Genomic DNA, 20,884 nt, shown 5'->3' with positions numbered 1-20,884 from the left:
CATGCAACTGGCACAGACACGGGGGGGGGGGGTGAACGCGCTGAGTGAATTACAAAGTAGATCAATGTATTCATATATGTGTTTGCGGAGGGGGGGGGAGACCAGGTGCCTTGCTGCACAAATAAAGTTAGCCCCGGGCCGCCTTCCCGTTATCTCCCAGCAGGGACTTTGATGAACATTTGGTGACAGGTGAGCGGAAGAAGGAACCAGTGCAGCCACGTAATTTAGGAAGAGGGAGAGCTGCATTATGTTTTGCTCCCCCCTCCCACCCCCCCCCCCGTAGGTGCGACGCCTGGGCTGCTCCGGGTCGCGCAGACGTCAGGTTCGCGTCCCGCGCGGCCCCTTTATAAAGAGCGCCGGGAGCCCGCCGCCGCCTCACTTCGCGCTCTCGCTGCAGCCATGGCAGGAGCTCGCAGCCTGCTCGCTCTCGTCCTCTGCGGCTTAGTCCTGTTCAAGGTGCAGCTGGGCCGGGCGGCTCCCCCCTCTCAGCGGCAGCAGCAGTTCCAAGGCGAAGAGGCGCTCCTCTCCAGAATCTACCCCCGGGGCAGCCACTGGGCTGTGGGTAAGGGAACCCGCCCTCCTCTTCCTGCTTCCCCACCGCGATGCGAGCGAGCTTCCTCGCTTGCAACCGCCCCCCCCCCTCCTTCTTACTTCTTGCACACTTTTGTAACTACATCTTTGTTAGCTTTCTTTTGTCTTTGTAAACCGTATGTGATCCCCCCCCTCGTTAATGACTGATTCACTCTTTATCCCAGGACAAGCAGGCAGCATATTCTTGACTGATGGGTGACGGCACCGACGGAGCCCCGGTACGGACAATTTTAGAGTGATCTCACTCTAAGAACTTTTAGAAAGTTCTAGCTCGGCCGCACCGCGCACGCGCGAGTGCCTTCCCGCCCGACAGAGGCGCGCGGTCCCTCAGTTTCTTAGTTTCCGCGGAGCTAAGAAGACGCGTTTTTTTCAACGGCTGTTGAAACTTTTTTTCTATTGCCTTCCCGCTCGCGTAAACTTTTGGCTAATTGGCCTTATTTCGTTTCTTTTTTCTTTTTTGTAAAAAAAAAAAAAAAAACAACAATTTTTTCTTTTCTTAATTTGATTTTCCCCGGCGGGGCCTTCTGCCACCATCGAAGCCTCGGCCTTCGATTTGGCGGAAGCCGTTTTTCCTTTCATGCCCCCTCAACCGGGTTTTAAAAAGTGCCAGCGGTGTGCTAGGCCTATATCTCTCACGGACCCACACAACTGGTGTTTACAGTGTTTGGGTCCTGAGCATCAGGCCTCTACTTGCACCCGCTGTGCCACTCTAAAAAAACGGACATTAAAAAATCGCCAAATACAGCAGCGATTACTGTTCGGTGCCGAGATGTCCGACCCCGTTCCTTCGACTCCGGCTTCGGCACCGATTCAGTCGGCACCCTCGTCTTCGACGCCGCGTGATTCCACACCGGCGTCTCAACAGTCAGGTAAGCCGGCTAAGAAGCCTTCCCCGCTGGACCGTCTTCCGGCCTCGAGTGCAGTGAGTCCAATCCTGCCGCCTGTAAGACGCCAGCGGAAGCGCTCCGCCCCTATAGAGGTGAGTCCCTCGACATCGGGCTCCTCATCTCCGGGGCGTCGAGCGGCACCGCAGGTACCGCAGAAGAAAAAAGCGGTACCGGTGCCATCCCTTGATGACCGCATTACGGCCATCCTTCAGGTGCAGCTTAAGGAGCAATTAGAACGGCTCCTTCCTGCTATCATGACACCGAACCTTCCGGTGCCGGCCCGCACCGAGCTATCGGTATCGCCTCGTTAATGACTGATTCACTCTTTTTCTACCTCAACTTAACCTTCAGACAGATTTTTCTCCTCTGCCTTCTCCCTCTTCCTGATATTTCTCTGTTTCTCGGCCTCTGCCACGCTTTTATTGTCTCTTCATTCCGTTTTGGCTACATTTTTGTGTTGCTTCTTGTATAGACAACGTGCATGCAATGGAAGCTTTTTGGTATTTATCAGACATTCTAATATTAGGCGAATACAGTAAAACCTTGCATTGCAAGTAACTTGGATTTGCAAGTGTTTGCAAAGACAAGCAAAACATTTTATTAAATTTTAACTTGATAAACAAGCAAGGTCTTACAGTACAAGTGCATACAGTATACACGTGTTGCATCATCACAACTGAGCCCTTGGTTCTCTCTCTGATGCTGCAGGAGTACAGTGACTGTTCTAAATGAGTGAGGTCTTGCAATACAAGTACCTATAGTATTTTGTATTAAAGTTTTTGGGTTGTGGAACCAATCATCTTTAGTCTCCATTATTTCTTATGGGGAAATTCACTTTGATATAGGAGTGTTGGATTACAAGCATGTTTTCGGAACAAATTATGCTCCTAAACCAAGGTTTTTACTGTATTTTGGTTCAGCAGTAGATGGAAATTATTTCCCCTAGGTAAAGAGACTAAATGATTCTTTAACGTGACTGGCAGGATGGAGAAATTAGTTTAGATTTGCCTTTAAGAAACCTCTGCTTTGCTTCTTGTGGGCAGTAAAAATGGCACACAACCTAAAGAAAGTGAATTATAAAGACAATAAAACCATACAAAAACTGGAGAAAAAGAAACTTTAGCCTTTATACGCTCCTCCTACTTTTGTAGGTTTTTTTTTTTGGGGGGGGGTTCTTTTTCTTATTTGTGGCTTGCATTTTATTGCTTATTAATTCTATCCTAGACTGCCTGGCTGTTGTAGATAATAGACTATTCACACTATACGATCAGATACAGCAAGAAAAAAAACCAATTATTTCATTAAAGGTTTCACTTGTGTGTTTTTGCTGCATCTGATCGTCAGCCCATGCAGATTTTAATTGGAGTATAGAGTGGACATTAGCTGGAAGGGTGAGGTGGTTTGTTATTGTTTGCCAAGATGTGATATTTCCAGATATGTTTCTAACACGTTTTGGTTTGTATTCTATTTTATATGCTGACACAATAGCTCAAATAGATAAGCCTGAGAGGGAGATATTCATTACAGACCCCAAACGGGCTCATTTGTTAATTCTTTTGAGTCACTGCTTTCTTTTTGACCATAATGGGATGATTTCATTGATAAATCTTGGAGGAAAGCTTTCTAAATTATCCCTAGAAGAAAATCCTCTTCCAGAGTAATTTCATAAAGCTGAACATATTTACCCTGCTCAGCAAGAGCTAATACTGTTTTAAGAGGCTCTTTCTAGACATTTTCTTTGAATTATCTAAAGATACGTTGGGAGGCTTGGGTTTTTTGTTCCCCTCCCCCCCCCCATATACTCAAGGGGTGCTGAAATGTTTTCACCCCAACCAACCAACTTCCTAAATTCAAAGCGTTATTTTGTCACTGTAGTCGAATGTTATCTTATTCCGTTAAATGTCAATTTGTAGAAACAAAATTCTCTGTGTCATGACATTGTTTCAGATCATTGATTTGAATCGCATCATGTCATTCTCTTCTTGGTTGGTCTGAGGACTTTTCAGCACCCCCTCTACTATGCAAGGGCATCATAACTATAATTGCAGAAGAAAAATGATACTTGTCATTTATTTGAAATTATGGAGCTTCATTTAGAAAAGATCCATTCTGTGTCTATGTAAAAACTTTAGGAATACAACTTGTAGAAAATTACAGCTGAGGATTGGTTTTTGGCTCTTTAACTTTCCAAATACACTTCTCCCTCTGTATTTGCTGTGATGGGGGATTAACAGACCCGTGAATACAGAAAAACCACATATGTTCGCTGTTTTCTATTAAAAACCATCATGAATATGGTGAAACTGAATAACATGGTGGGAGACCTGACCTGTTCTGAAGGAGAGGCAAAACATGGTGAAGAAAGTGCCGGGAATCAGCGATTTTTCTCTGTAATCGCTTGGAATCGGTGATTTTTTCTTTGCAAGCTGATGCAATGGGGGGTGGGGGGGTGGGAGGGAGAGGAGCCAGCAAGCTGAAACCGTGAATACGGAGGGCTTTGGTGTTTGCTTTGGTGCATTTTTAGAATCCAACACAACAATGTCCTATCCGGCAGAGTTTACAGCCTAAGTGGATACCAGGTACTTTAAGTATGTAACTCATCTGTTTGCTTTAATGCAGAATCTAAAGCACCTGTGTCCCACCTGAAAAAAGTTTGTCTAGCCCAGGGGTAGGCAATTCTGGTCCTCGAGAGCCGGAACCAGGTCAGGTTTTCAGGATATCCATAATGAATATGTATGAGATGGATTTGCATGCACTGCCTCCTTGAGATGCAAATCTATCTCATGCATATTCATTGTGAATACCCTGAAAACCTGACCTGGCTCCGGCTCTCAAGGACCAGAATTGCCTGCCCCTGGTCTAGCCTGTTGAAAAGCTCCATTGAGAGAGGTTAACACTGTCTCCCTAGACAGAAACCTAAAACGACAGACTGATGGCAGCGAAAGGCATAATAACATATAAAGGAACAAACGTAATGTTTCCAACAATGCTAAAGGCATAACCCATCAAGTCATCCTCTATTGCCTTCCTTTGCAATACTGCAAATAGTATTAGTCTCTGGCTTTATTCATTTGTCTACTGCAAACTGTTAAGAATCCATTCCGTTATCATATGGAATTATATTGTTTGGTACTTCAGTTACGAATAGAAGCCTGCTCAGTAGTTCAAAAGAATAAACTTATTATTATGACAGGTGCTGCTTTGCAAATGATTACAAGGAATTGGAAGCAATGGGATCGGTTAAATATGCTGTTCTGGTCGGAGACTCTTTGCATGTATTACCAATATGAGAAAATGTTAGCAGGAAAAATAAATGAGTCTCAAAAATTCTGAGGAATCTGGGGTCCATTAGATTGTTTTGTTAAGCTTTAGTAGTATAGTGAACCTGCCAAATTAAAGATTTCATATTTTACATACAAATCCAGAGAAGGGGGGAGGTAAGGGGTTAGGGTTAGGTTTTTGTATTTCATGTATAGTACATAAGTGCTTTTAAGGAATGTTATGGATGGATAATTTGTTACATTTTCTGTAAGATGTTTTTATAAAACCAATAAAAAAAATTTAAAAATGAAGAAAAGAATCCTCTGCTTGTACTGTACCATGTTTCTTAAATTCTGATTCTGTTTTTCATGGACTGGCAGTTTGACTGTGTTCATGCGTCAGTACATTACTGTGAAGAAATCATTTCTCACTTTAAACCCTTCCAGCCTCATACTTTGACTCCTTTATTCTAGAAAGTTCTCTGCATTGACATAACTTGTTCCCGTGCATGTCCACCTGCAGAGCTCTTAAGTTCTTCTCTGCTCTAATTCAAATCCATTACTTTGAATCCTTCTGTCATTTTATGAAGGGGGGTGCTGAAAAGTTCTCAGCCCAACCAAAAAGAAAATAACATGGTTATGGTTCAATCAGTGATCTGAAACCATGTCAAAACATAGAGAATTTTGTTTCTGCAGATTGTCACTTAAATAATAGAACACTTTTCAGGTATAGTGGCAAGATAATGCTCAGAATTTAGGGAGTTAATTGGTTGGGCTGAGAACTTTTCAGTACCTCCTTATAGGTGGATAATAACTTATCAGTGTCTTAATTGTAACTTCACTATCCCCCCTTTTTACTAAACCATGATAGCGGTTATTAGCGCAGGGAGCTGCGCTGAATGCTGCGTACGGCTCCCGACGCTCATAGGAACTCTATGAGTGTCAGGAGCTGCGCGGAGCATTCAGCGTGGCTCCCTGCGCTAATAAATACTATAGTGGTTTAGCAATAGGGGGGTATACTTCCAATAGTACTGAACTCGATTATACATCAATCAAAAATCAATGTTCAACAATATACTATTATAGAAGCATATTGCTGCAATATAAAGGATCTTCAGAATGTTAGCATAAACAAGAGAACAAATCAGCATTAAGTTTGATTGAATCACCAGACCTCAAATACCCCGAGACACTACTTAAATAATCTTTCGTGTCTTTACTGGGGTAGTAGAGTTCATCGTTGGTCTTGGTAAAGCGACATGTGCTCTAAATTAATTTTGTAAACTTGATTTGATAGAATACGATAAATATAAAGTGCTTTTAGTGCTAAAGAAAGGAAGGCACTTATCTCTTATGCCCGATGGCTGCCCACACGCAGTTTCATCAGGGGCTATGCCTCCTTTTATGCATGCACCAAAATTGGCTTTAAGGAAGAGCGAAAATAACCAGGACCCGCACAGCTGGTTATTTATTGTATGCTATCAAATCAAGTTTACAAAATTAATTTAGAGCACATGTCACTTTACCAAGACCAATGATGAACTCTACTACCCCAGTAAAGATACGAAAGATTATTTAAGTAGCGTCTTGGGTATTTGAGGTCTGGTGATTCAATCGAACTTGATGTTGATTTGTTCTCTTGTTTATGCATTCGTTTCAAATTTTTTTTGTTTTCTTCAATTCAAGTGGATTCTTCAGAATGTTAGCCACAATGATTTTGAATCTTACAGCTCAGTTTTTCATTAATCTCTTAGGAACATAAGAATAGCCTTACTGGGTCAGACCAATGGTCCATCAAGCCTAGTGGCCAAAACCCAAGGATAGCAATATTCCATGCTACCGATCCAGGGCAAGAAGTAGCTTCCCCCCCTATCGTTGTCAATAACAGACTATGGACTCTTCCTCCAGGAACTTGCCCAAACCTTTCTTAAAACCAGCTATGCTATCCGCTCTTACCACAACTTTTGGCAATATGTTCCAGAGCTTAACTGTTCTCTGAGTGAAAAATTTCCTCCTATTGGTTTTAAAAGTATTTCCCTGTAACTTCGAGTGTCCCCTAGTCTTTGTAATTTTTGACAGAGTGAAAAATCGATCCACTTGTACCCGTTCTACTCCACTTATGATTTTGTAGTCTTCAATCATATCTCCCCTCAGCTGTCTCTTTTCCAAGCTGAAGAGCCCTAACCTTTTTAGTCTTTCCTCATACGAGAGAAATTCCATCCCCTTTACCATCTTGGTCGCTTTTCTTTGAACCTTTTCTAGTGCCACTATGGGCTCCTTTTACGAAGCCGCATTAGCGGCTTTAGCGCGCGTAACTTAATCGCTTGCTACCCCGCGTTAGCCGAAAAACTACTGCCTGCTAAAGAGGAGGCGGTAGCGGCTTGTGCGTCCAGTGGTTTAGCGCGCGCTATTACGCGCGTTAAACTGCTAACGCGGCTTCGTAAAAGGAGCCCTATATCTTTCTTGAGATGAGACCAGTATTGAACGCAGTACTCCAGATGAGGTCACACCATGGAGCGATACAGCGGCATTATAACATTCTTAGTCTTGGTAACTATCCCTTTTTTAATAATTCCTAGCATCCTGTTTGCTTTATCGGCGGCCGCCACATATTGGGCGGACCCTAGCATCCAGTAACTGATTCAGGTTATTCTTCCCAATGTGCATCACTTTGCATTTGTCCACATTAAATTTCATCTGCCATTTGGACGCCCAGTCTTCCAATTTCCTAAGGTCTACCTCGGTTTCCTTATTTTCATTTTTTCATTTATCATCCTTAATTTCATTTGCCTTTAATTTCAAAATTCATATAAATATTCTGAAAACTTATCTGAAATTCTTCTGTAATTGATAATGCCTGTCCCCACATGAATTCATGTTTCAAATACTTTGGCGTGGTCAAGGCTGCATGCTGTTTCAGCGCAACACACTTAAATTGGCTTAACTTATATTGCAATGATATAATGTAATAGTATATTGAACACTGATTGTTAATTGTAGCTTCACCATGTTATCAAAATAATTGTAGCATGCAAAAGGGTTTCAAATCGAAAATGCTTACATATCACTTTCATAATTACATTACATTACATTAGTGACTTCTATTACGCCTATACCTTGCAGTTCAAGGCAGATTACAAAAGAGCTAACTGGATATTTCCAGTAACGTTACAATTTTTTTTTGGTTATAAAAGAGGTAAGATAGCTGGATAGTTTCCCGGAGAACTTGCAAATTGGATAGTAAAAATGACTGGACATTTCTAGGTAAGATTACAAATAGATTACAAATAAGATTACATTACATTTTAGGGATCTGTATTCTTGGTTGGTATTTTGAGGAGGAAGAGATTACCAAAGTGGAGGCTTTGGAAGGGGAATTTACCGGGAGGAGAGGAAAGAGGGGGAGGTACCTCCCTGTGTGGTACCTCCCTGTGGAACCTTATTGCCTCTGTGCTCGTATAATGGTAGCAGATCTCCAGATGTCTGACTTTCTTATCTCCTCTTGACAACTTCCTCTAGTTCTTCCAGGTGACCATTTGCAGGATTGTAATTTACCTGCTCCTGACTGTGCAACCTCACCTGCCTGGTCCATGCTAATAGCCTGCTGTTGCTCTGTTCATTTAAAGGTATGCCACCTGCTAGATGCACAAAGTAAATGAGGCTCACAGACAAGACCAAGACAAGACCTGGATGTAAAACAGCTAAAATTATGCTAGGAAGCAAGTGAGGAAATCACTGTTCCTTTATCCTGTGTCACATTGCTTTAATTCAGCACAAAATTCTAGTAGCCATATCTACCTTGGGGAAAATTGGATTTTGTGTAGAACCCCGGGTACTCTTGCCCTTCCATGGCATCCTTTTCTTTCTTGACTTCTGAAATTAGAATTCTGGGAAAGGTTTTGACCAGAATTCTACTTAAGTGGTAGAGGCAGAGGAAGAATAATTTGTGATGTCGGCAAGTAGAAGATTTTAAGCGAGTGAATGAGAGAGAACTCATCTTTTTCCTCAGCTAGCAAGCAACCTCTTCTCCTCGGCATACTCCATGAATCCAGTCTCTTTCCATATGCAACTGCTTCAGTATTAGCACTTATCTTCACTTGTGGCTATATTGGCCACGAGAGCGTTTCAGTTCTCGCCTTTCTCGCCAATCTATTTTCCAGGAAAGTTCAGTGGTGCTGATGTTCCTTCTCCCATGCTCTCCCACTTTTCACCCTAGCAGATGCTGGACAGACACTATCTGCTGGACATCTAAGATTGTGCACAGAAAGTGTCAACTTTAAGAAATTACTAAAGACTCAACTATTTTGTCTGTGCTTATATGCAAGAGGTAGAAACATTTCTCATGTCCCTTCGGACATGCGGCCGTCCTTTACGTCTTGTTTGATATTAGAAACCACCTAGAGCTTAAGCAGTATATAAATGTGTTAAATAAACAGTTATGAGGGGAAGTGGGAGATATAAGTGACTAAAAGCAGCTTGGTGTAGCTGAGAGTAGGAGGAAAGATGGAGTCCTGGTAAAATAGAATTCTCCAGCAACCCCAGTGTCTTTCCATGTACTTAGCTGCAGAAGTGTTGAGAAGCAGGCATCAATTTCTTAATGCTCCAGTACACACCCCAAAATTCAAGAGACCACACAGGAGACAGGTTTTGAACTGTTTTATGTCAGCTCTTGTCACGCATATAGGTACATAGAAAATGGTGGCAGATAAAGACCTTATGGCCTATCATGCTCACCCATACCCTCTATCTCATCCTCTCTCTTAGAGGTCCTATGTGCTTGCCCCATTCTGTCTTGAATTCAAATACAGCCTTCTCCACCAGGAAGTCATTCCATATGCCCACCACCCTTTCCATAAAGAGGTTTTTCCTTCAATTGCTCCATTCTATTTCCTTTCAACTTCATTCTACGTTCCCTCATTTCCAGAGCTTCCTGTCAGTTGAGAGACTCGCCTCCTGTACATTTATGCCATAGAAATATTTTTGTCTATTAGAGAATGACACGGGGCAAATTTGTCTCTGTCCCCACAGAAACTCAATTTCCCCGTCCTGTCCCTGTGAGTTTTGTTGCTGTCCTTGTCCCCGACCCTGTCCCTGTAAGCTCTGCCTTAAGCGCACAAGCCTTGAACACTTATGCAATGTTCTCCCCAGAAATTTTTTCCAGCCGGGTGGCATGAAAAAGTAGCCGGGTGGGGTGGGATGGGGAAAATTAACCCCCCTCTTTTACTAAGGTGCGCTAGCATTTTTAGCGCACGCAAACCCCTGCGCTATGTGGGAAAACTAACGCCAGCTCAATGCTGGAATTAGCATCTAGCGCGCGTGGCAATTCCTCCGTGCGCTAAGCGCACGCTAAAACCACTATCGTAACTTAGTAAAAGGAGCCCTAAATGTGTACTATTTTTATTAGTTAATTATTATTATTTTCCAATGCTCAATATGACTTCCTTTTTTAAGGTTTGACACTTGTGCCAGAATATTTTTACTAAATTTAAGAAGTATTTGCCCTCTTTCAAATGGTATAGAGGTTAAAAAAGGGAAAGGCGTTAATGAAGTCATTAGGTTCAATCTAGCCATTTATTTCTGCATGAATTTAAACAACTAAAAAAAAAGATAAATATAGCCCAGTCATACAAGAAATGGCTCTACAGCAGGGGTGCCCACACTTTTTGGGCTTGCGAGCTACTTTTAAAATGACCAAGTCAAAATGATCTACCAACAATAAAATTTTTTAAAAAACACAAAGCACACTGTATGCAGAGAAAATGTTAATTATCATTTATATTCTGCGGGTTTTCAAAGAGGTCAAGGCAGACGATTCTATGCAAAGTCACCTCAGGAACAACTATACAAAAATAGACAAATATACCCCCTCCCTTTTTACTAAATCGCAATAGCGGTTTTTAGAGCAGGGAGATGCATTGAATGCCCTGCGCTACTCTCGATGTTCATAGGCTCCTTGCGCTAAAAACCGCTATTGCGGTTTAGTATAAGGGGGCCAAAGTGCAAAATATAGACAGCAGATATAAATTCTCAAAACAGACACATTTTGATCACTAAACTGAAAATAAAATCATTTTTCCTACCTTTTTGTCTGGTGATTTCATGAGTCTCTGTTTGCACTTCCTTCTTCTGACTATAAATCCAATATTTTTTTTCTTTCTGCCCCTCCCCTTTTCTTTCTGTCTCTCTCCCCCTGCCCCCCCAAACCATCGCGCCAATTTCTCCACTTCCCCGATTCTTTCCCTACCCCCCTAAGCCACCATGCCGATTTCTCCCTGCTTCCACGAGCCAGGCCAGGAATGTACAAGCGCCGGACTCACAAGACTTCACCTTTGATGTCAATTCTAACATCAGAGAGGAAGTTCCAGGCCAGCCAGGCAGCAATTGGCTGGTCCAGAACTTCCTCTCTGACGTCAGAATTGACGTCGGAGGTGAAGTCTTGTGAGTCCGGTGCTTGTACGTGCCTGGCCTGGCTCAGGGAGGCAGGAAGAAAAAGATTGCCAAGGCAACGCGATCGACTCACATTGCCTTTGCGATCTACTGGTCGATCGCGCTCGACCATTTGGGCACCCCTGCTGTTATGGTATCCTGTTCTGATCTGAGGAAAGGGGTTTAGTCCCCAAAAAACTGCCTTATTTCCATTTCCTATTTATAAACTTTAATCAATAGATACAATACTACTTGATTCTACGTAAAGCAACAAAATTTTTTTTTCTATCTTTTGTAGTTTCTGCTTTAATTATCTTGTCTTCACTCTTCTTTCTAGCCAGCATCTGTCTGTTCTGTCTTCCATGCACCATCAGCCCCTTCCATCCACTCTGCCCTCTCCCCGTTACATATGGCATCTTCACTCTTTTTATGCTCCTTCAATAAACTGTCTATCCTGTGCCCCTTCTCTTCTCCTTTCTACATGATTGATTTCTGCTCTGCCACTTCTCCATTTTTCTTTCTCTGTCACCACCCCGTCCCCTATGCTCTGGCATCTCTCTCTTCTCCTTTCTTTCCTTTGCACCCCACAGTCTGGTATCTTCCCTTCCCTGATTCTCTGGCATCTCACTCCTTTCCTTTTCTTCCATCTCTCCCTCCCCCTCCATGCTCTGACATATCCTCCTTCCTCTCCCCCTTCCTTTTCCCTTGGTCTGGCATACTTTCCTTCTTCCCTCCATGCCCTGGCATCTCGTTTCATTCCCTCCCTCATCTTCTTTCTCCCTCCAGTTGGGTGCAGCAAGTCTCTCCCCCTCTGCTCCCTTTCCTCCTGTCACCCAAGGCCTAGCGTCATGAACTTCTTCAGGCAGCAGCATTCACAATTCACTGCTGTTGCCAGCTTCGGGCCTTCTCTGTCAGGTCCTGCCTTCATGGAAACAGAAGTAGGCAGGACCTGGCAGAGAGGAAGGCCTGAAGTTGGCAACAGCAGTGAATTTTAAATGCTGTTGCTAGCCAAAGAAGTTCATGACACCAGGCCGAGCACCCGGGGCAGACTGCTACTCTCCCCCCCCACGACCCTCCTATCTCTCCCTCCCTCCCATCACGAGACTCTAAACAGCACTTCTCTACTCTAAGCAGGCTGCTTCAGGGCTTTCTCCTGCCATGATTCCCTCTGGCACGTCACTGATGAGGGAAGGAGGTAAAGGAGGGTTGGAACGGGTTGGGGGGGGGCGCCCGGGATGATGATGAGGCTGCTGCTGCCAGCGAATCCAGCAAGGGTAAGGCCCCAAAGCACAATACTGGAGGGCCCCCCCTGACCATTTTGGGCCCTAGGCCTGTGCCTACTGGGCCTATCCTTTAATCCGGCCCTGCTTCCCCCCCCCATATGCCCTGACATCTCTCTTCCACTCCATGGTATGGTATCTTCTTTCCCTCCCTCCCATGGTCTTTGCATCTCTTTCCTCCTTTTCCTGATCTTCCTTCTCTCTCCCCAATTGGGTGCAGCAGTATTTCTCTTCCCCCTCCCCCCATTGGGTACAGCAGTATTATCAGCATTTCTCTTCCCCCCCCAATTGGGTACAGCAGAAGCAGCATTTCTCTTCACCCTCCCCCCTAATTGGGTGCAGCAGCATGACTCTTTCCCCCTCCCCCCATTGGGTACAGCAGTATTATCAGCATTTCTCTTCACACTCCCCTCTAATTGGGTACAGCAGTTTTTCTCCTCCCATTCACCCCCCGTCTCACACACCCGGCAGATTCGCTACAGACAAAGGCAAGTTGCAAGTTTCCCTTCGTCGCTGACCTATCTCCCAAAGGTCAGCGACAGAGGGAAGCTTACAATTTGCTGCTCTTGCTTACTTCGGGCCTTTCTCGTTGCCGGGTCCTGCCTTTGCGGAAACAGAAAGTAGGCAGGACCCGGCAGCGAGAAATGCCTGAAGTAAGCAAGAGCAAGTAAGCTTCCCTCCGTGGCTGGCCTATCTCCTGCATGATCCGGGGCTCTAATGGTCCGTGCCGGCTTCTCTTCCCTACCCCCCCCCCCCCCCCGACGTAACTTCCGGTTTCGGAGGGAAGCCGGATTTGAGTTGCTTGCTGGGTTTTGTTTTAAGTCTGGCGGGAGTCTTTCGGCGGCTCTTCACGCTGCGCGAAAAGCAGTGGCGGCAGCAGGATTCAGCAGATGACAGCTGGGCGGGCATCTAAATTTGCTGGGCGGAGCGCCCGGCTGAAAAGCGCTGGGGAGAACACTGCTTATGATTTTAAAAACGTTTGAGGCTTGTGCAGATGAGGACGGAACTTGCAGGAACGGGGCAGGGACAGGAAAAGAACTCGCAGGGACAGGGAAAAACTTGCATTCTCTAATGTCTAGATCACATTACCCTATTCCTGCCTTTCTTCCAGAATATACACATCTTTGAATGTTCCAGAATATACACGTTGATCTTTAAATCTGTCCCCATTTGTTATAGGATACAATTTAAAAACTTAATTTTGGTTCATCAGACTATCATCAACCAGAATATTTACATTCTTTAATCCCTTATTCACCAAGGAGAATATAAAGATTGATGCAGGATAATAGGCAGGTTCTCCCTTTGGCCAAGATGGCCAAATGGGAATCAACAAGAAACAAAGCATTCTATTTCATTGGAATCATCTACCACAGGACATTAGATACAGGCATTTAAGACTATGCTAAAAACCTTCTATTTTGGGGAAGTGTTGCTGACATTTTGCCATTTTACTATTGATATTCTGTTAACACAAAATACGTTGTTTATATTAGTGTATCGCAAACTGAGCCGCTGCACTCTATAGTGTGCCTCTTGAGATTTGAGGTGTGCCACGAGATGCTGGGGAGGAGGAAAGGCTCTGGTGTCAGCTGACTGCCTACAGGATGTGTCTCTCATGGTGAGAGACATGTCCTATAGGCAATCAGACAGTGCTAGTGCCTCTCCTCTCCGCGTGTCTTCCCTGCCTGGTCCACTGGTGGTTCAGGGCCCATCGGGAGGGCCTTCGCACATGCATCAATGTTGATGTGATGTCGTCGTGTCAATGTCGGCGCACATCCGGATGCCTGGAGCCACTATGTTTACTGTGCTGTAGCTCGACAAAGTTTGCAGGACACTGGTTTATATCAACTATCAAGTAACAATATGCAAATTAGGATGTCTTCCTTCAATGCCGGGTGTTCACCAACCAAGTTAATCATATCAAATGGACCTCAAAATCCAAAGGATACACCTCTCGGAATTTAAAAATTCTTTAAGGGAGTGATACAGACCTATTACTGGTCCGCTCCAGAAAACAAAGCCAGAGAGAAAAAAACTCCCTCTAGAAGGGAGAAAAGGTCTTGGGCTCAAGTCAATACTTGGGATTTAAGGACACTTTAACGTAACACCCTTCATTGAGGAGGTTACTTCACTGAGGTAAATCAAACAACTGAAAAATAATCCAAGAGCTCGGGGGATGGCAATATACTGTATTAGCAAAATCAGCACTACTAAAATTAAAGGTTAATCTTAGCTTGGCAGAGCCTGGGCGTCGCTATAATGTGCTGGATTGTGCAGTCCTTTTCCGTCAGCATTCAAGCGATGATATGGGTGTTTCTTTAAATGTCCTTAAATTCCAAGTATTAACTTGAGCCTGGTTTTTGAGCCAGAGACCTTTTCTCCCTATTAGAGGGAGGTTTTTTTTTTCTCTCTGGCTGTGTTTTCCAGAGCGGACCAGTGATAGTTCTGTATCACTCCCTTAAAGAATTTTTGAATTCTGAGAGTTGTATTAGAGAATGGTGGTAGTGACCCGCGGCTAGCCCGCCAAAACGGTGGGGGATGGGAAGTGCTCACTGCGTGCACAGGGACAAGGTCATCCACCGCCCTGTGGAGCGGTGAATGGCCTTGTCCCCACAGTTAAGGGATGGAAAGCGTGTGGTCACCGCCCTCCCTACAGCTAAATCTATCTCCCTCCCTCCCCCTTACCTTCATGGCAGAGAGGGAAGGGTGGATGCTGCGGGGACAGGGAGGTGAAGGGGACAGTTGGTTTTTTTTTCCTCGTGTCATTCTCTAAAGTTGTATCCTTTGAATTTTGAGGTCCATTTGATATGATTAACTTGGTTGGTGAACACCCGACATTGAAGGAAGATATCCTAATTTGCATATTGTTACTTGAGAGTAAGGGTGTATTTGCTAAAAAAAAACTTTTGGTGATAAAGTGGAAGGGAGATGTTTAAAGAGGAATCTGAACTATGAATAATGCTCTTGGTTCATTAATGACTGATATGTAATCTACTGTAGTTCCCTGCTATTTTTAGTAGGTTAAATGTGTGTACTGAAAGTATTGTTATGTTGCTCTTTGAATCCTTGTGAATGTTTTATGCTGTAAACTGCTTAGTTATAGGTGGTTAAGAAATTTTAGAAATCCACTTCTCCCTCCAAATCCGCGGATTCGGTTATTCGGGATTTTTTTTTTTTGGTAAAAGGAAAAGCTGCGTACCGGACCTCCCCAGACCGTACCTGGTGATCTAGCAGGCTTTCGGGGCAGGAGCAATCTTCCTGAGCTCCTGCCCTGTGTAAATCACTCATACAAAATAGCTGCGGGAAATTTCCGTCATAGTCTCAAGACTACGGGAACTCATGGCAGCCATTTTGTACCTGGTGATCTGCACAGGGCAGGAGCATATGAAGATCGCTTCTGCCCTGAAGCCCGTTACACCACCCTGTAAGGTCCGGGATGCCGGGAGGATCAGAGCTGTTAAGCAAACGAATCAGCACACTGGTTTTCCAAATACAAATCGCCACCTTCCATGCCCTATGTGCTTAGGCCCGCCTTCCAAGCCCACTAGAGGGCAGAGCAGGTCAGTTAGGTCGCACTTCCGTCCTCCTATGAGGTAGTTTGAGTAAGAGCTAAGGAGATAAAAAATGATTACACTTCTCCCTCCGAATCTGCAAGGTAAGGTCTGGGTTGCCGGGGGAAGGCAGGGGTGGGTCAGAGCCAGCCCAAATGTTCTCGGATTTTCAATATTCGCTGGCCGGCGCTGCCCCTAACCCCCATGAATAGAGAGAGAAGTGTAGATAAGTTATATCATACTATACCAGTTGTACACTACCTGGGATGCAACCTTTATCTCTCTTACGGGCCCTTTTACTAAAGCTTCGCATGCGCTAATTCCATTACAGCAGAACCAGGATAGGCCTGCTCCCTAAACACACCCATTCACCTATGCCCCACCACCCCTTTCCTTCCCAACACAAATACACAAACTTTACAGATGGTGAAAATTAGTCGCAGCCCTGTTTATTGCAAATTACACATTAAATATATAAACAGTATATTAACATCGCACAAAATGCCCAAGCTACCTTAAACAAAAGTTATGGCCCCCTACCCTGCCATATTAGCAAGGATCTGAGGGTGGTATGTCCCCCACATGCCCCTTTCTCCAGGGTCACCTGACCCACCAGGCATGGCTTCCAGCCGGCCCACCGCTCATCCCCTGATAAGCCCAGCAGCCAGTAGCTCAGGATACTATGCCCCGAGTCACCACAACCCGGCCCTCTGAGCCATGACACAAAGGGCGGGTGGGAAAAGCCACCTTGGAGGACCAGGTAAGCCCCAAGCCCTCCCAAGTCCCAGCTTTTAAACCCCACCCTCCTGATGCTTTCCCTAGCCATGGTGGGAAAGACCCGCCAGCCTCTCCCCTGCCTCCAGACCTCTACCTGACCAGCCCCGCACCTATGACAAGCTACCACACAGGCCTCCCAGCTCTGCGTTAGGTTTGCCCATCGAGATGGGCTCTCAGGCTACCTATTAGTGTTCACTAAGGCCCAGATTCTCTAAATGGCACCATTTTTGTAGGCGCCCAAGCTCGGTAAAAATTGTGGTTTAGACAACGTTTTAAACTGAGTTTCAAAGCTCCTATGGCGCCTAAAAAATAGGTGCCAGAATCGCACCTCTGTAGGTTCTTTAGGCCACCTAATTCCACTGTGGGTGTGACTAAATGCCAGAAATGGCATTCAGTAGCCTAAAGCGCCTATGGAGGCATTATTCACATCAAAGGTAGGCACCAGAAATGTATAAGCACATAAGCATTGCCTCTGCTGAGTCAGACCATAGGTCCATCATGCCCAACAGTCCGCTCCCTCGGCGGCCCCCCAGGTCAATGACCTGTAGTGATCTATTACTCAAGAGCATTTTGTCTTGTATAGTAACCCTCTAATTGTACCCCTGGATTGCCTTACCCTTTAGGAACTCGTCCAATCCCTTTTTGAAACCCAAAACAGTACTCTGCTCAACTACCCCCTCTGGAAGCGCATTCCAGGTGTCCACCACCCTCTGGGTGAAGAAGAACTTCCTAGCATTTGTTCTAAACCTATCTCCCTTCAATTTTTTTGAGTGTCCTCTAGTTTTTGTTGCCCCCGCCAGTCTGAAGAATCTGTCTCTCTCTACCTTCACTATACCCTTCATGATCTTATAAGTTTCTATCTTATCCCCTCTAAGTCTCCGCTTTTCCAGGGAAAAGAGCCCCAACTTCTCCAGCCTCTCAGCATACGAGAGGTTTTCCATGCCCTTTATCATTTTTGTCGCTCTTCTCTGGACCCTCTCGAGTATCGCCATATCTTTCTTTAGGTACGGCGACCAGTACTGGACGCAGTACTCCAGATGCGGTCGTACCATTGCCCTGTACAGCGGGAGGATAACTTCCTTGGTTCTGGTAGTGATACCTTTTTTGATAATGCCCAACATTCTGTTCGCCTTTTTTGAGGCCGCTGCGCATTGTGCTGCCGGTTTCATTGTTTTATCCACCAAAACCCCCAAGTCCTTTTCTAGGTTGCCTTTTCCCAATGTCATCCCCCCCCATCGTGTAGTTGTACATCAGGTTCCCTTTCCCTATGTGCATAACTTTACATTTCTCCACATTAAAACTCATCTGCCATTTATCTGCCCACATATCTGGCACCAATCTTTGCAGGAGGCACAATTCCATCACCATTGATGTCACAAGATTGACATGCGATTGGCGACCGCTTTCAAGGCGACCGCCGATAAATGCATTGGTTAGAGAATCTGGCCCTAAATGCCAAGAAGCCCATAGTTTCAAATAGGCTTCTTAGCATTTGGCATGCCCTAATTCCATCAGCATGTGCTAAGCTTTAGTAAAAGGACCCTTAGTCCCTTTCATGCATTTCTTCACACTGGGCAGCAAACTTTCTCGTGTGTCTTAAGTGGCTGTGATGGCTTCAATTTTACTTATTTATTTAAAAATGCCTTGCACACAAACATCCAACAATTCTGTGCGAGTTACAATATAAAACATGCATAGCAAATATGAATTAACAGACTAAAACGCACACAATACATACTAAAATAATTTTACAAAAAATATCAGCTCTCGTATCAAAAACTGAGATACCTAGTAACATACATTGAAGCCACTCAGGAAAAACATCTCTTACATGGCAGTTTTTAACCATCTTCCTAAACTGCAGCAGACTAGACGCACTTGTTATTTTGAAAGGCAATGTGTAGCTTGGGGGCAGGGAGAGACGGACAGAAAGAAAAAAAAAAAAGGGGGGGCAGGGAGAAAGGAGGAAAGTTGGATTCATGGAGGGACAGAGATGTTGGTTGGGGAATAGAATGAAGTCTGGAGGAGAGGAAGCATGCAGGAGGCAGAAAAATAGAGAAATATTGGATTTACAGTTAGAAGAAGGAAGTGCAACCAGAGACTCATGAAATCGTAGTGTGACGAAAAACAGCTAACTTCACAGATTTCAAAGACAGTACTTCTAAATAAATATTGTTTTACGAGTATAACACAAGACGGCCGATATAGCTGTAAAAGAGACCAACACTGGACTCCTATCATGCAGTAACTTAAATATCAGAGAGATTTAACTCAATCTGAGAAGCAGTTGGCAGCCAATGAAGAGCACACAAAACAGGCGTGACATGGTCAACTTACAAGCATTCACAATCATTTTTGTGGTTAAGTTGAGAATGTATGATAGGTTGTTCCTTTAACTTGTAATACAATTTGGACATGCAATCAAATGTACTTGGCTCTACGCTGCAAAAGAATGACTTTTACTGCATTTAATTTAGGTTGATACGTAGATGTCCTGGTATATAATAGTGTGATTTCATGGATGCGGCACATAGGCAGACAGTTTACGGTAAATCAGAAGAAAGTCTTTATTGTGTCTTTATTCATGCAGTTGGGTTCATTACATTAACATAAGCCTGTCTTCTCTAAGGAAGGCAAGTCAGTTTGACTACTGAAATATACTTTATTTCGGTTTACCTAAGTATCCTCCCTTTTACTAAACCACGATGGCAGTTATTAGTGCAGGGAGCCGCGCTGAATGTTCCATGCTGCTCCCAATGCTCATAGGAACTCTGAGCAGCACGGAGCATTCAGTGTGGCTCCCTGCGCCAATAACCTCTATCGCGGTTAGTAAAAGGAGGAGTATGTGATTGAGGCCTTATAAATTGCACAAAACACTGCAGCGTGGATCATTGTGTGGGCTTCTAAATTTGATCATATTATACTCATCTTGTGTGATTTACATTGGCTGCCTATTGCATTGCGTCTTGAGTTCAAAATGATGCCAGTCAATCAGCTGTAATTTTTTAACTTTCCTCAATCATTTTATGAATTTTTCTTTATTTTTTTTGTGTGATAATTTAAACTAGTTTAATTGTTCTCATAGGGCACTTGATGGGAAAGAAGAGCACTGATGAGCTTCCCGACATCTATAAAGGTGCAGACACAATCCCATCTTCCAAATTTCCTGAAAATTTCAAGCAACTGGAAGGATCCAAGCAATTAAAACTAATATTCAAGAACTTGCTTGATTTGATAGATGAAAACCGAAGCGCTCAGGCTCTAAGGGAAACGCTTCCATTGTATAACAGGAAGTGGGAGGCAGAAGACAGCAACAGTCTAAAAGAGGTAATGTGAAAGTATCGAGTTATAAATTTATTCTGCTGCCAAACTTAGACCTTAGGAGCTTTGTGTGCTAGGATTGTTAATGTACCATAGCTGAGCGAGAAAAGTTTAAGGATCCTTCATAAGTCAGGGGCTTAATACAGTGGTTCACAAACCTGTCCTATCGTACCACCAGCCCGTCAGTTTTTCAAGATAGCCTTAATGAATATGAACGGGATAGATTGCGTACCTATCATCTCCATTATATGCAAATCTCTCTCATGCATATTCATTAGGGCTATCCCAAAAACCCAACTGGCTGGTGGTCCTCCAGGACAAGGATGGGAACCACTATATTAAATATTGAACTAAGGCCAGTACTGGGCAGACTTGCACAGTCTTTGTCTGTGTATGGCCGTTTGGTGGAGGATGGGCTGGGGAGGGCTTCAATGGCTGGGAGGGTGTAGATGGGCTGGAGTAAGTCTTAACAGAGATTTCGGCAGTTGGAACCCAAGCACAGTACCGGGTAAAGCTTTGGATTCTTGCCCAGAAATAGCTAAGAAGAAAAAAATTAAAAAATTTAAATTGAATCAGGTTGGGCAGACTGGGTGGACCATTCGGGGTCTTTATCTGCCATCATCTATTATGTTACTAGCTTAGTACACTGGTGAATATACTACCCCGTGTATTCACTACTAGATGAGTTCACCTATGAGTTCACCAAATGCTTTATCCTGTACCAACATTCAAGTTTGGTATCTGCTGAATAATGCCAAAGCATAATTGCCTTGAGGATTTCACCAGTA

The 20,884-nt window shown here is 44.1% G+C and overlaps 1 protein-coding gene across 2 annotated transcripts in view; it reads left to right on the top strand.

Annotated features, from left to right (window-relative positions):
• The first annotated feature begins 304 nt into the window (after positions 1-304).
• GRP (gastrin releasing peptide) overlaps positions 305-20,884 on the top strand; it is a 37,889-nt gene continuing 17,309 nt past the window's right edge. The window contains exons 1-2 of one of the 2 annotated variants that reach the window (XM_033933547.1): positions 305-562; positions 19,861-20,102. In XM_033933547.1, coding sequence (XP_033789438.1) covers positions 400-562; positions 19,861-20,102 — 405 coding nt within the window. In that variant the 5' untranslated portion in view covers positions 305-399. The remainder of the gene's footprint in view (positions 563-19,860; positions 20,103-20,884) is intronic. The other variant, XM_033933539.1, reaches the window with a different exon arrangement.

This window comes from Geotrypetes seraphini, chromosome 1 (genome assembly GCF_902459505.1).
Source record: "Geotrypetes seraphini chromosome 1, aGeoSer1.1, whole genome shotgun sequence".
NCBI classification, from domain to species: domain Eukaryota; kingdom Metazoa; phylum Chordata; class Amphibia; order Gymnophiona; family Dermophiidae; genus Geotrypetes; species Geotrypetes seraphini.
Note: the sequence above shows the minus strand (reverse complement) of the source record. Positions and strands in the feature narration are given on the sequence as shown.